The sequence below is a fragment of the Serinus canaria genome, chromosome 17 (assembly GCF_022539315.1).
Source record: "Serinus canaria isolate serCan28SL12 chromosome 17, serCan2020, whole genome shotgun sequence".
In the NCBI taxonomy this organism is placed as follows: Eukaryota; Metazoa; Chordata; class Aves; order Passeriformes; family Fringillidae; genus Serinus; species Serinus canaria.
In genome coordinates this window covers 3,774,852-3,790,904 of record NC_066330.1, presented here as the reverse complement: position 1 = coordinate 3,790,904, position 16,053 = coordinate 3,774,852, and the positions used below count along the sequence as shown (strand labels likewise).

The following is a 16,053-nucleotide window of genomic DNA, read 5'->3' as shown; positions in this document are numbered from 1 at the left end:
CTTAATCTCCAGTGACATTCAGCTGTCACATAACTCCTGACCCTCAGGTAGAGGGAACTCGGCGTTATCTAATGTGAAAGTGCTGCCCTACAAGAACCCGCGCCAGCACAGCCCCGGGAAGGTAACCGAAAACCAGAGAGGTGATTTGCATAACATCACAAAAACAAACCCAGAGCAGGTGAGGGACAGGTCTGGGGAGCTGCAGAGTCACTCCAGTGCACAGCAGGAGTGCAGTGTTTGCTCAGCACAGCCCACGCTGCCACGTGCTGAGAATTGGGAAAGGACTTTCCTGGCACCTCTGGCAGGGCCGTTCCCAGGTGTTCTCAGAACAAAAGGCCCCTCCACAAATGCCCTTTGCAAACCCCCTGTGCTAACCCAGTGCCCAGAGCAGCCCTTGCAGCTCTGCCCCTGCTCCGACCCCCTCCCCGTGACTCCCTTCAGGCAGCCCGGCTGGGATCACTGGGATTACTGGGATTACTGGGATTAGTGCTCCGTGCCTGAGCTCAGCACTCCCTTTCCCTAATGACTCAGGAGCAAAGTCCACATTCATCATTACTGGGGCTGCTGTGACGTGCAGGTGAGTCCCCACCTGGGCACTGAGACACCTGATAACTGCAGTATCCAAACATCCCAGTCCTTGCCCTGCTGCTGGGTGTTCCCAGGAATGCTCCAGCCAGGGGCTGCCACACAGTTTCAGCATGGTGCTTCTTCCTGGGCACCAAACCCCACTGCCAGCATCACCTTTCAGCCCACAGATGCTTCTCTCTGCAAAACAAAGATCTCACAGACCCCTGGAACAACAGACACACATTTGGGACCAGCCAGAGATGCTGCTGTGGGATCTAACCCACACAAACATCACATTAACCTGTAAAAGGAGCAAGTCCCACAACTCAACTCCTTCTCCCCAAGGCCAAAGGAATGTTCCAAACCCCAGCCCTCCCCACCCAGACCCCACCACAGCAATGCACAAACCCTGACTGGCCACGAGCTGTGCTGGAGCCCCCCGGGGCCCCCCGCCAGCAGCTCAGCCAGCTTTGTATCCAAATCCTGCTCCTTAGCAACCACATTTTTTTCCCTCCTCTTGCTGAGTCCGTGGGAGATGAAGAAATATTTGAGAACTGAGACAGCCCTGCTGCAAGGATATATTTAAATAAAAGGAGCATGGACGTTTGAAAGCCACTCATCAGGCAGCTCTGGAGATAAGGGCGTTAAAGAAAGTGTGAGCAGGGCATACCCAGCCTTTAAATGTGGTCTGGAGTGACCTAAATAAGCTCTTTCCTCCTTCAATTACACTCCCCTCGGGGGACACAGGGGCTGGTTAGAGAGCTGGGAAGGGAGATGGAGGAGCTGCTGGCCAGACCAACTCAGGGGGCCTAAACACAGGCTGTGCTCTGGCCCTAAGAGTGGGGTGGTCACAGCCAGATCCCAAATCCCAAACAGTGGTGGGTGCTAAATGAGACCATCCCTGCAGGCACAGCTGGCCTGATGCTCCTTTTGCTCATCACACCCCAAAGCCAGGCCCAGGGAAGGAGGGAAATACTCCAGGAGTGCATTTACTTGCCCCTGCCTGGTGATGCCACCCTGAGAGCCAAAAAAAGAGAGGCTGCAGTGGAGCAATAGTGTGAGCTGGGCCAGGGGGCTGAAGCTGAGTGGTGCTGAAGCACAGGGGTGGCCTAGGGGGCTGTTTGCCCATCCAGCCTGTGAACAAACACAGATTTCAGTTTCCAGGGCTGCCAGTCTGGTACTGAATCCACTAAAACCTGAGTGAGACCCCAGTATGGGGATCCCCACCCTTATGGAAACATGGCACAGCAGCCTCTGAGTAAAACAATTACACAAACCCATTTGGAAGCTTCTCTCCAGCTTCTCCCTAACCATATCAAACAACAATAATAAAAAAAACCCTCCCACCTCTGTTATTCCCACCCTGCAGCCACCAACAATCAGCATCCCAGCCTGCTCCAGGCCTCACCACCAAACCTCTCTGGAAGGGAGCCAGAAGGTAGGTCCCCATCCAAGAAATACCAACAGATGATGTTCATCTGGCAAATTGCAGGGGACATATCAGGTTGTGCCTGGGGGAGGAGAACAGGCTGGGAGAAAAGGATCTTATTCCAAAGGCACCATAGGAAGTGAAAAGAAAATGGCTTTTAAGAGATATCTTTGCCTCTCCCTCCCAGCTGTAAAGAACAAGCACTGACCTACAAGGCATCTGGGCTGAGCAATTCAAGTTTTCAAGGATTCATTTAGCAACTGAAAATCCCTTAATTGTTCAGAAAACAAACACAGCCAGAATTACAAGGACTTTTTTATAAGGGCTTTTTTTATAAGAGTCAGCCCAGCCTCCTCAGAGGTTCAGCAACATCAGCTGCATGAAAGTTTCAGTCTGTGTCATCTGCAGTGGTGTTTTGGGCCACCCCTGCCCAGCAGGACCAGGGGGGCCACCAGATTCACTCTGTGGCTCCTGCTGGACTGAGAGGATTGACACTCACTGCTGAATATGGAACGGACTGGAACTGAAAAGGTCAAAACAAAAGGTCTGCAAAGCTGCTCTGTCAATCCCCCACTTGAGACAGTCAGTTTAAATTTTCCATCCCCCGTGGTTCAAACCCTGGTGAGAACCTTGGCTCCCAGGGCCAGGAGGCCTCACCCCCAGTGATGCTCACAGATGCTGATCGATACCGTTGCTGTGGGATACAGGCAAAGTCTGCCCTGCTGCCATCCATCCCCTGGGGGCTCAGCAAGGACCAGAGAGAGCCACAATCCCTGCAGCCTGCCCAGCAGCTTTCCAGGGAGCCTCCATTCCCTGTAGGACCAGACTATCCACCCAGGAGCTCTGCCAAAACCCAGCACAGCTCCCTTTGGCAGAGGTGACAAAGGTCCCAGCGTGTCACTGGGGCTCAGCAAAACACTGATGGTCCCTGGAGGATCTTATTCAAATAATCTGCCTTCTCCTTCTCAGTGTGCATCTGCTCTGCCTGAGGATTGCAGCCCCACCGGGCCACCACAGTTGTCACAACAGTGACACATTTTTTCCTTTCCCCGGTCATGCAATGAACACCCCGTGCATCCAAAGCTGCTCAGGAGGCCCTGGGTCACAGTGCACCCCTCTGGGCTGCCCCTTTTCTCACCATCACTTGGAAATAGGGGAAAAAAATAAAAAAGGAAGGATTTTCTCTGTTCAGGACTGGGAGGAAAGCTCGAGAGAGTGGATGCTGAGGCTGTGCTCTGACCATTCCCCAGCACAAACCCACGGCAGCCCAGGGCAGAGATGTGGGCACAGACAGCTCGGGAGGAGCCCTGGCTGGCAGCTGTGCCCGTGCCAGGCTCAGGTGAGCAGGGCTTTGCTCAGGGCCATGCAAAGCCTCCCTCAGCCCCATCCCTTTTCCCTCACAGCCACATCACCCAAGATGCTCCAGAGCCTCCTCCAGCCGGGGCACATCGTGCCAGGCAGGCTGTCCCCTGGGATGAGGGGGGCAGCACGCTGCATCACCCCCTCTTTCCTCCCCCCTTCTCCTGCTCTCCCTGCCAAAAGCGCGGCCCCTGAGCCTCCCGAGGCTGGACTTCCTGCCAGGCATAACACGAACCAGATGATGCACTCCAAAGCATGTCAGCACGCCCACCCCCAGGAGAGAGCAGCGGGGAGGGGAGAGCGGGGAAAACAAGCTGGATGGAGCTTCCATGAACTCTCCCGGAGCTGATGAGCTCTGCCACCAGGCCAGAGGTGAAGCGGAACAGCCGGAGCCTGAGCTCATCCCTTCCTGAGCAGGACTTTCCATCCCAGGTTGTGGGGTTGGTTGTTTGGGAGAAGGAGCCGCTGCCCTCCCCGAAACACTGGCTGCCCTCAGCGGATATCTGCACAGCAACTAGAGAGGCTTTCATGGTGATTCCCCCCCTCCACCGCCCCCTTTCCAGCGGGAAGCATCCAGAGCAGCACATCTGCAGCTGGCTCTAAATCCCAGCAAAGCCAGACTTGCTGACCCTCGCTGCTATTAACCCCTGCATCGCCAGGGCTGCGCCTTCTGAACAGCAGAATCTTCCTCCCGCCGAGCTCCTCCTGACACACCGTTTGCTCCCAACCAGCGACACTCCCCCCACACCGATGACGATCATCCATTACCGAGATAAAAGGCCCAGCTCTGACTCAGATTATTTCGGGTGCCTCCACATGCAACTGCCATCAACAAAGCACTCGGGCCTCGCTGGGACCAGCCTGACTTTGAACCACCCGAGGCCGAATCCAAACAGGCACAAATGTTTTTGCATCCTCCAGGAAAGTCGTCCCAATGCCCGTAACCTCCCCAGAGGACACTTTTGTGGTTTGGACAAGCCTGGAGCCTTTACAAACAGCTCAGATCTGAGCAGACTCCTGCCTCCCACAGCCAGTCTCAAATGAAATATTAAAAGCCTGAAGTTTTAACATTCTGCCCCTTTCCCTTGGTGCCTGGAGGGAGAGCATCTGGTTTCTCCCTACAAGCCTGGCAGCTGCCTGCCAGTCCCCAGGGGCACAGGGACTCACAGCAAAAAGAGCCAAGCAGGGGCACCCGTTTGTTCAATAAAATGAAACACCTAAAGCACCTAGAGGGCCCTACAAGAACGCTTGCAAGGGCACGGAGTGGTAGGATTTAAGCTGAAGGAGAGTAGATTTAGATATTAGGAAGAAATTATTCTCTGTGAGGGTGGTGAGGCACTGGCACGGGGTGCCCGGAGAAGCCGTGGCTGCTCCATCCCTGGAAGCGCTCCAGGCCAGGCTGGACGGTGCTCGGAGCAACCTGGGCTGGTGGAAGGCATCCCTGCCCATGGCAGGGGTGGGGAGAGATGATTTTTACGGTCCCTTCGAACCCAAACCGCTCCGTGATTCTCCGTAACAGAATTCTGCGAATCACCCTGCGGATGCCCACAAATTCCGGGCCAGCCCTACCCACGCTGCCAGCGAGGAGGAGCCCCCCAAACCCGCGAGGGGCTCTCAGCCCCCCAAACCCCGCACCCCCGCACTCACCTCCAGCGGCGGCAGGTCGGGATCGAGCTGCGTGAAGCTGTGCAGCACCACGGGGCTGCTCTCTCCGGCCACCTCCAGCCTGACACCGCCCCAGAGGCTCCTCGCCCGCCGGCAGCCCTCGAACATCCTCTCGGGGCCGGCGGGGACATGGTGCGGCGGGGCCCGGCGGCGGCTCACCATCGGCGGGGCCGCCGCATCCCCGGCCCCAAAACCCGCCGCCGGCCCCGCCAGCCCCCCCGGCTGCCCGGGGAGCCTCAGCGGGGACGTGGGGGCGATGCTCGGGGGGCAGCGGAGCGGTGCGGGAGCGCCCGCAGCAGCGGGGCAGGCACCGGGAGCCCGCGGCCGCCCCCGCGCAGAAAGAGCGGCCTGATGTCACGGCGGGGCCGGGACGGAGCCGGCTCGGCTGTGAAGCAGGCGCTGGATTTCCTCCCGCAGCCTCCGCCCGCCCCCGGGGGCTGGCCCGGCGCGGCTCGGCCCCCTCGGGGAGGGGGGACGGGGATAGGGACACGGCGGGCGTGAAAAGCCCCGAGGCGGCACAAAGGAGGAGGAGGAGGATGCTCGGGGGGCTGCGGGATGGCGTGGCCGGAGCTCCAGCCTCAGCTGGGTGGGGGGAACACCGGGGAGGGAGCAAAGTCACGCAGGTGACAACGGCTCTGGGAGAGGAGCTTTGTGTCACCGGGTGCTCGTGAAGCACCTGGGGTTCACACACCGCCGGCCGAAGGAAAAGTGGTAACTGCCAGCGCGTGAATATCATCAGCACGTGCTTTCATCCCAGCATTAGCTCAGCCCGTGAGCTCAGCCCCCAGCCCCTCGCTGGCCGCAGCTGGGCTTCGTGACACGGTCACAGCTCCGCGGGGGCAGCAGGCAGTGTCCCCTGCGGGAGGGAGTGATGTGACCCGCGGTGAGTCAGTGCCAGCCCCCCGTGCACACGCTAAGGGGACCAGGGCACCTGCTCTCGGCCCAGCAGGGACTCCAGGAAAGCAAAACGAGCCTGGAGGACAGCAGGGCTGCAGATCCCACTTTAGAGAACCCCTGCAACATAATTCTGTTTTCAGAGGCAGAGAGAAACGGGCAGAAGTGTTTGTCATTCATCAGCCCCCTGTGCTGAGCACTGCGTGCTCCAGCCCTCCCCTGCTCTTCCCCTTCCCACCTCACACACTGCTCAGAAACTGCATCCCAGCGTCCGGGCAGTGCTGCTGACACCACCAAAACCCGGACTTTCATGCCTCAGCTCCCTCTGCAGCTGAAATAACATCGGCCTCCCAGGGCCTTCCAGCCCTGCAGATTTATTTCCAGTGAGGATGGAGCCAAGGCTCACATGTCCAGCTCTGCCCGGGGCACCAGCAGCTCCTGCCCGGGCAGGAAGGGATTAACAAAGCTGCCAGGCTGTGAGAGGCTTCCAACTGGAAAGTTTACCAGGCAGAAGGATGAGCCAGGACAACGTGGGCTATTGTCCTGCTTTATCTGGAGCCAAAGAGGTCAGAGGGGACTTCCTGGACATCCTGGTTAAGGGGACCCAGCCCAGCAGCAGGGCCTTGCAGCCCCACATCTTTGGGGGCAGTACACAGAGATCCAGCCCTGATCCCTGCCCAGGGCACCCTGCAGTGCCAGGTGGGTCAGTGCAGCTCTCTCCACCACAGAAGGATGTGATGCTGCTCCCTGCAGAGGTGTCCCAGAGGTGACACCTCTGCAGGGAGCAGCATCACAGAGCTGTGAAATATTTGGGAGACTCTGCTTTGCTTCATGTTTGAGTCTTAGGGCAGAGAAATCACAGCCCACCCCTGGAATTGCTTGGCGGGGCTGGAGTGCACACCACCAACAAGAGCAGCACTCATTTTCAGCCCTCCCAGAGCCTCCAGCTTCGTCTGACCTCTGCAGAAAGATGCAGCTCTGTCTGATGGGCAATTTTCACCGTCCCTCGGTTGACCACTAAAGATGGTTTCAGGGGAAAAACACTTCTGATAATGGATAATAAATAATATAAGGCAGGAAAGCAACTGGAGGAGTTTAAAAATAGCCAGTCAGTTTCCTCTCTCCTCTCTTGGGAACCTTCTGGGTCTGAAAAGCAAAACACTCAAAGCAGGGTCAGGAGCCCAAGCTCAGGATGTTTGCTCTGCGTAGCTAACCCCAAACACTCAGCCATCAGGGGCAAGGCTCTTGAAAATCATGAGATTCCAAACAAATAACTTCTCAGGGCTCCTTATTTGCCTCTAAGCACACAGGTGAAAATGAATAGGCAGGATCAAAGCCTCAGGTTTCCCTCCAGAATCCTTGAAGGTCGAGAAATTGTTGCAAAATGCGATTAATTGACATGCACGTGACTTCAGGGATTTAAGGAAAAGATCAATGCTCGAATGACTCATTAAAAAAAATATCCTGTCAATTTGCACTTGGCAAACTCAGCCAGAAACTTTTCACAACACACTGAGCTTTTCCATGTCATCTGTAAATGTCCCATGGACTCTGGCAGGCCCAGGAATTGGGTGCTGTGAGAAATCCACCAATTTTTGTGTTTCCACCACTCTGAAATCTGCTCTTGGCTGGATGAATACAAACCCACATGCCCAACACTGGAGCAGCTCTGCTGCTCTGCTGCAGTCTCCAGCCTTTCCTGCAGGGTCAGGAATGTGGGGAGGGTAACACAGGGAAACTTTTGGGAACTTTCAGCCAGTTTTCTGGTTTGGGAAGCAATCTGTTATAGTCAGGACCTGCAGATTCAGACCTGAGTTAATACCTGAGCTCAGCCTGGACCCTGAGTTGTCTCTCCCCTGCATGTGGTGTCTGAGCATTCCCTCAGCCACATCCTCCAGCCCTCTTTGCTTTCATCTCCCTGCTCTGCTGCTGAGTGGGGCTTTCCAGCACATCTCCTACAGGGCAAAGCCCACAGTGACCCAATTCCTGGGCTCAGTGTTCCTGTGGGTTTTTTTTTTTTTTGCCATCAAGTGAGGCTGCACACCCCAAAACACGGCTCACAAACACTTCCACAGGAGCTACTCCTGCCTGCAAACAACCCAGGGCTCCTGCCACCATTCTCAGGGCACTGCCAGCCCCCCCAGGGCACTGCCAGCACCCCCAGGGCAGTGCCAGCCCCTCAACAAACCCACATTCCCTTTGAGCCTCAGTGAAACCACAGCAGGACCGATGCCAAGAGCTGCAAAGAGCTGATCCCAGCCCCGAGCAGAGAAGGCAGGAATCCCCCTCACCACCTCAAACTGAGCCCCTCTGGAGCATCACACACCTCCAGCTCTCACTGCTGGACCAGAGAGGGACCCAGGACCCAAAGCAGCAGCCTCTGAGGGGAACTGGGCTGCTTTCTGTAGGAGTTGCAACATTATCCGGCCTCTGTCCCAGCTCTGGCACCAGCTCACAAGGCGAGTCTGTGTCAGGCTCTGACATGGAGCCCTCAGCACTTCCTTCTATTGTGCAGCTGGGGAAGCCCTTTTTCTTGCTGTTTTTAAGGCATTTTAGAGGAAAAGTGCTACCTAGTTACAAGAATTATTAACTGGAGGTTAGGCATTATGTGCTAGATCCAAATCTTTTGGGCATTCCAATTTTAATTGGAAAAGGTTTTTGTTTTCACTGCCCAGGATCAGCTGGAAGGTTATTTTATAAGAAATAATAATAATAGTAATAATAGTAATAATAATAATAATAATAATAATAATCCAACAGTAAACAACGAGTACTATCTCTTCCACTTCAGGATGAGGGGGAAAGCTGGAGCAAGAAGGGAAAACAATGTCACTGCTCTGTTCATACAATCTGTACAGAGATGTGAGATTGGGTTCCCCCAAATGTGGGGACCAACAGATCTCAGACTTCACAGACCCAGTTCTCACTCCCAGCATGATCAATGCCCTGATTTATGCAGATTTTAGATGAGAGCCACCCACCACAAGCCACAGCTTCCAGCAGGAATGGATTTTAGGAGGTTCTCTGCTGAGTATTTCAGATCCAGGGCAGCTGGATCACTCTGCCTCCAGGTTTTGGGTGTTTTTTGGAGCTGTTTTTGACAGATGAGGCACTGTGAACTCTGTGCTGGCAGGGAGGAAGGCTGGCTCAGGCTCTCCTGCCCCTTGTGCCCTTCCCCAGCTGCAGCACCCCCTGCTCCCCTCGCCCCCACGGGCAGCCGGGTTAATTCTGGAGCACAGCTCTCCTCCTTACCAGGCATTAACACAGCCAGGCAAGCCCCTAATTACTGTCAGTTCCTAGCAGAGGAAGCACAGCAAATCCCTGGGCAATCAGGATCTAAAAGTCTCCATCCAGCTATTCTGTGGTTCATTTCCTGCAGCCCCTGTGCACAGCTGGCCCACGGCAGCTCCTGCCGAGGCTCCTGAAGCTCAGCAATTATTCCACAAACCTTGGAGACTCCAGAGCTTGCAGGAATATTTCTCCTCCATCCTATTCTTTACACCACTCCCTTGGCTGTTGCAGAAGCACAGATTTTTTGGGGGGGTTTGGGTTTTTTAGATTCCAACAGGTTTGGGTTGAAAGGGAGCTTAAAGATTGTCTCGTTCAACGGCTGCCATGGACAGGGACACCTTCCTCTAGCCCAGGGTGCTCCAAGCCTGGCCTGGAACACTTCCAGGGATCCAGGGGCAGCCACAGCTTCCCTGCAAAACCTGTGCCAGGGCCTCACCACCCTCACAGGGCACATTTCTTCCTAATATCTAATCTAAATCCATTCTCCTTCATTTTAAAGCCATTGCCTTTGTCCTGTCACTCCAGACCTTTGAACAAAGTCCCTCTCCAGCTCTCCTGAAGCCACTTTATGCTCTGGGATGCTAAGATTGCCCCAGAACCTTCTCTTCTCCAGGCAATTTCTCAAGTATTTGAGGAGCTGATGTTAGAGCAGCAAGCAACAACACAAACATCCATTTTCCAAACTTTCTGACCTCTGAAAACTCATCAGAACAAGGCCAACATGTGAGCTGGAGGGACACCAAGCCACTTTCTCAGAAAGAAGCAACCACAGCACACTTCAAGCAGGCACCTGGATTCCTTCACAGCAAAGAAGAAAATACTCAGAAAGATAAGAGGCAAGACACAACTATTAATATCAAAATGTGCCCAAAGGTGTGAAAAGCACCTATAGAGCTCAGAGCATTTTGCAGGGCACTGCTGGCAGGGGGATGCAGGGACCAAAGCTCAGGATCACAAGAAACCCAGGGAGTTTTGTTGGGGACATCCCCACCCCAGGAGGAAGCTGCAGCTCCTGGTGGCAGCGTTTCCCTTCTCCCACGTGGCTCTCCCTGGAGTGCAGAGTTCAGCAGGCTTTAAGCTGCTGCAGACACTCCAGAGCCCCTCTGCTAAGGACCATTATTTCTTGAGCTGTTTGTCTTTAAAGGCAGCTTTTATCTCCCTATCACCTTTCTGCCAGAATGTTTCAGTCAGCTCTTTTAACAAATACCACCTAAGGTGCCTGCAACCAAAAGGAAAACAGGAAAAACATTTCTCCCTGTTGCTTAGCAATCAGTGTGTGGTGGGTTCAAGGCTCCCAGGTGCTCTGGTATTGTAATTTCCATCCTTGCTTGCTTGGCTCCTCTGCAGAACAGCCAGGGAAAGGAGAGCCACTGGTGGAAAAGAGGGGAAAGGTGATGGAGCCACAAAAAATTCCAGGGAAAGGTGGGAATAGGTGTAGCCCCTGAGGATAAGGGAAACTCAGTTCTGAAATCAAGCTGTTCCTTCTTATCTGCCAGAAAAATTCGATGAAATAGTGAGATTTCATTTTATATTGAAAACACACATCCACCACCTGGGTGGACACAGAGCAGAGCAAAGCTCTGGCTCTGCTCACCTTTCAAAAACACATCCAAGGGCAGGCAGTACAATTTTCCACCCACAACAAGCAGCCAGAATGACACGTTCAGCTGAATCGTGTAAAAGGAGAGTCCCAGAAATAAGAGGCACTGGAAACTGATCCACAGAGAAATCCCAGTGGATAACAGGAAACTTTGCTAGGCAGAGCAGCTCTTCCTCCTCCTCCTCCTCCTTCTCCTCAGCTCCTAGCCCCAGCCCTGGTGGGCTGTGCTGCTGCAGGGACAGGTACACCCACCTCACCTGTGCCTCACAGATGGGGAATTAGGACTGGCCTGTGCATCTAGCAAGGAGAGCAGGAGGGCAGCTTTATCCCAGCTTTATCCCAGCTTTTCTTCCAGCTTAATTCCAGTTTTATTCCAGCTTAATTCCAGTTTTATTCCAGCTTTATTCCCACTGGCTCTCCTGGGCTAGGGAAGGCCAGGAGAGGCTCCCCCTGCCCTCTGCCCAGGTGACAGCACGCGCAGGGCACCCCTGGGGACGTGCTGTGACCCCCACACTGCCATTCCCCCTGAGGACAGGGATGCAGGCTGTGTCACCACCCCAGCACGCTCAGACTCAGCTCCCTGGAGCTGCACAGCACCATTCACTGCCCTGCTGCTGGGAGGACGTGCCTGGACACACACAGGGGAGGGAATGATGCCACAGAGCTGCTGAGGAGTCCAAGAGAAAAGTGATGCCATAGCACAGGCACAGGGAAGAAGCACATGGGCTTGATGCCTTGCACATGATTATTTTAAATCCAAAGGCCAGCTTGAAAGTGGAGCCAAACAGGTTGTAAGGTGCTGAGTTGATCTGAAGAGATACAGGTAGGGAAATAAAACAGATTTGCACAAAGTCATCCCAGTATAGGAATAAGGAGGAACAGATTTAAATGCCAGATCATGGGGATAAACAAGGCAACAGCAAAGTTACACGCACACAACATTAATGACACCAATAAATAACTGAGATTACTGAAAATAAGAAACCCAGTTAAACAGGAACAGAGCCCCTTAAGAGGGGATATGAAAAGGATGTTCCAACAATGGTTCTGTATCTCCTCTGACCGCACAAACGTCAGGGAAAGCATCAATCAAACCCCAGACACGTCGGGAGGCTGCAGGAAAGCCTGGCCTGAAGTGAGGAGTGAAACCTTGGAGCCAGGCTCCAGCAGAGTGAAGAGCTGATGTGATTGAAAGCCAGCAGCCAAGAGAGGAGCCAGAGGGCTGGAGCAGCCTCAGGGATGAGGGAGAGGAGCTGCAGGAGGAGCAGCAGCAGCAGAGACGTCCGGCAGCTGGACCAGCAGCCCCGGTGCTGACACTGCACAGCCCCTGCCAAGTCATCTGGGCCAAATTCACCAGGGGCTGGGCAGGGATGCAGTGAGTGGACATGAAAACATTGTGCTGTAACAGCCTGAGCACACACTTACTGGTGTTGGCCACGTGAGAGTCGGGAAAAGGGGCTGGCAAGAGCTGGAAAGGGAAAGTTTCACTGCCCAGCCCTGAGCTGGCTATTGCAGAGATGAAACAAACAGTGACATGGCTGAAAAGTCAATTAAGGATTGGGAAAGTCTTTCAGCATTCCCAGGTATTGTTAGGGGCTCAGACAAAGGATGTTTAAAAAAAATAATTTTCCCTTTGGTAATTACCACTTTGAAACGTTTCCGCTCCGCATTGTTTTAGAGGGGGATGTTATTGCAGGGCCTCTCTCCGTGGCCAGCAGAACTCTTTTTGTTGTGGGGGTTTTGGCATGGAGGAGCAGTGCTCTCCCAAACAATGCTGTGTGCCAGCAGCTGAGGGCCAGGTTTGTCCCTCAGAAATATCAACAAACTCATCAAGTGCCACCAAGTCACACCAGGGCTGAGTCCAGCCACAGTGCTGCTGACCCTCCCAACCTTTTGCTGCCAAGTCCATGATTTATGTTGTTTTTCCTTCAAGCCTTGGCTCTGGGAATCACGTTGAGGGCCAAAAGAATTTCAGGTTTTATTAAAATAAAAGGTTATCCCATGAGCACTGAAACTACTTGTGTTGCTTCCTATGGTTTTGCGTCTCGAGACTGTTTTTGGTGCCTAAAAATGCACAAACCAAGAATGAAAATGTTTTTGCGGTTAAGTGTTTGTAAGAAGCATCTCCCACGTGGATTTGCTGGTGTCTAATAATACATGAACTCATGCTACAGATGTTTTGGGGCATTTACAAGATTCTTTTCCTCCCCTCAACCATCTCATTTCATCATCTCTGCATAGACTTAATTATCTGTGAGCCCTGAGCCAGATCTGTGCGACGCAGGTCAGAGGGTTCAGAAGTCATCTGGGGAGAGAGGGCACAGCCAGAGGGACACCGTGACAGCATCAGCCTGACTTTGGTAGGAAATTGGATTTTAAGCTCTTTCTGGCTCCCCTAACTGCAGGGAAAACAGCGGGGAAACATCACCCAAGCTCCTGCAGGAGGGTGAGGGAGCACACAGTGGGACAAGCTGCCTCCCAAGGGGCTCACCCACAGCAGTGGGGCCCTGAGGAGCTTCTCCCCTCTTTGCCTGTGAGTGCATGGCCTGATCCATCCCCTCCTGAGCTGCCAGCACCATTGCAGGGTGACCCCTTTAACCCAGCAGTGAGGATCTGACCCATACCAAGGGTTCATTTCCCAATGCCACCCGTGCCACGCGGGCACGGAGCAGTGTCAGGGTTTCCATGACATGTGGGCACGTAACACGGTGGCACAGAGGGTGCCACCCAGCCAGGGCATGCACTGAGTCATCTCTCACAAGAGCCAAACCCCTGGGGAGCTTCCCTTTGCCCCTCCTTGCCCCAGCCCGGGCTGAGAGTCACCTTTGACAAAGCTCCTTCCCAGGGCGGGTGTCCCAGGGCACAGCTGGCACTCGAGGGTCCCTGGGAGTGGAATTGTGTCACAGGTCTCAGACGGGGTCTGGTGCCATTCTAAGGCCAGCTGGACTGTCAGCAGCAGCCAGGTCTTCGATTATAGATAAATAAACAGCTGGGAGGGCTGGGAGGGCCAGCTCCCCCCAGGGGCTGTGGGCGCAGAGGCGTCAGGAACGGGCGGAGCTGCTCCCACTTAACTTGTCCGTCTCCTCCCCTGTGCTTCCCGCATCCCTGTCCGCCAAACAGAAAGGGAAACCCGGGATTTTCAGCTGCTTTTGATTCCCTCTTGCTCTGCACACAGCCGGCTGGGGAGGGATTAGCCTCCATTTCCTGCCTCCAGACAGCTCCAGGGCTGCCCAGGCGGGATCCCCCTGGTCAGGGACTCCCCGACCCACGACCAGGACACTGCCAGACCCCACAGGGCTGGAACAGCTCCTCCATCCCGCTTCCCCTGCCCTCAGCTCCTCTCCCCAGAGCCCCCAGATGTGCCTCCCATTCTGCTCTGCTCGGCCAGCCCAGGCTCTGACACCACAAACCACATTGCCCCTCCTTCCTCCCTCGGTTGCAGTTTCTAATTCACACTCGGTTTCCAGTATGGGAAGGAGAAGTGCTGGGAGGGCACTGTGATGAAAGAAAAACCCCTGACTCAGAGCAATGCACACTAAAGGGAGCCTAAAGGGAGAAGGATGAGCAGAAAGGGGTTATTAAGGGAGATTTTTGGGTGCTGCTTTCCTGGCAGGCAGGAGAGGAAGCCCCCTCGTGTCAGGTCAGCACTGCATTTCCCCTGTCACCAACATCACAGCCAGACACTACCAAGATTGTCACAGCCAAACCAGCCCTGTCCTCCCAAACAATTCCTCAATACACCCAAACCAGCCCTGTCCTCCCAAACAGCTCCTCAATACACCCAAACCAGCCCTGTCCTCCCAAACAGCTCCTCAATACACCCAAACCAGCCCTGTCCTCCCAAACAGCTCCTCAATACACCCAAACCAGCCCTGTCCTCCCAAACAGCTCCTCAATACACCCAAACCAGCCCTGTCCTCCCAAACAGCTCCTCAATGCCTCCAGGTGAAGGGCCAGATGCTCACAGCTGTCCTTTGAGAGCTCACAGCACCTGAATTACAAAGGCAGCTGTCACCAGAATGGGATTGGGTGTTTCCCACTCCTGAGCTGTAAAGGGGAAGCAAAAATCCTGCTGCCCAAAGCTGCTGCAGCCCCAGCACACCCAGGGAGAGCCCCAGCATAAGCTCAGAGAAGCCAGGAGAGGAGTGAGAACACAGGGCTGAGGAGATGCCTGCACAGAGGTGACACAAGAAAATCAACAAATCAGCAAATCAGATTTGCAGGGATGCAAACAGCCTTTGAGGTTCTCAGAGCCCATCATCTTCATGCAGGTGGTGCCCCAAAGCCTGAGCTCTGCACCACAACACTGGGGTGCACCACATGCTGCCCTCTCCAGACACCACGAGTGAAGCCACACACATAACTCCAGGAGCCCAGAGTTAAAAATACCAAATATCACAAGTTCTGCCCCAACTGAACCAGCAGCCCTGCCTGTCCTGTCATTGTCATATGATGGGGCAGGCAGGAGAAGCTGGGGAGAGCCAACTCCTGGGGCAGTGGAGCCAATCCTTCCAGCAGTGTGGACACCACAAAGCTCTCCAGGTTCATCAAAGAGCCAACACCAAACTGCACCTGGCTGTCCCCTCTCCCTGAAGGGTTTTACCACATGAGCAACTGCCCTGAAACCAAAGATGTTCTTTGCATTCAAGAGCATTTAACAGCCAGCAGTGGCCAAACCCCAGTGTTACAGACCAGGGCTTTTCTCAGCAGTATTTGAAGCTCCCATGGCTAAATCCAGCCCTACCTGGAGGCAGCAGTGGGGCCCATCTGTGCTTGGCAATGCCCAACAAAAGCAAGCTGCTCTCTCCTGCTGAGGACAGGAGCAAGCAGCCAGGGGCAGGGGATGCTCCAGAGCCATGGGATGGCTTTGGAGCCAAGCCCAGAGCCCCGGGGCTCATCAGTGCTGCCCGAGGAGCAGCCCTGCAGGCTGTGTGTGACAGGAGGAGGTTTCAGCAACGCCAAGGGCCACAAGAGCACAGCTGGTGTCAGCTCTGTGGAGGCACAGGCAGGGTCCAGCTCAAGGTGTGTCAGGCACACTCAGGATTGCCACTCTCAGCTGTCTCTGCTGCTGCACAGCCCCAGGGCTCCTTGAAACACGGGGTGATTACCTGAGGCCATCCTAGATGGAATCCCTGGGTGGGAGATGGCCGCAGTTATACCCGCGCTCTGCTGTGATGTTAAGGGTTGGGAGTGGGGCAAACCCTCCATTTCCCCTGTGTTTGCAGCTGGCACACTCCAAATCAATGGC

At 54.6% G+C, this 16,053-nt stretch overlaps 1 protein-coding gene across 5 annotated transcripts in view; it reads right to left on the bottom strand.

Moving 5' to 3' along the window:
* Window positions 1-16,053, bottom strand: part of RALGDS (ral guanine nucleotide dissociation stimulator) — a 52,965-nt gene that overhangs the window by 18,442 nt on the left and 18,470 nt on the right. For 2 of the 5 annotated variants that reach the window (XM_030231665.2, XM_030231666.2), the window contains exon 1: window positions 5,003-5,225. The exons of 2 other annotated variants lie outside the window; for them this stretch is intronic. In XM_030231665.2, the coding sequence (XP_030087525.1) occupies window positions 5,003-5,182 (180 nt within the window). In that variant the 5' untranslated portion in view covers window positions 5,183-5,225. Of the gene's footprint in view, window positions 1-5,002; window positions 5,226-16,053 lie in introns of those variants that run through there. One more of the 5 variants, XM_030231664.2, reaches the window with a different exon arrangement.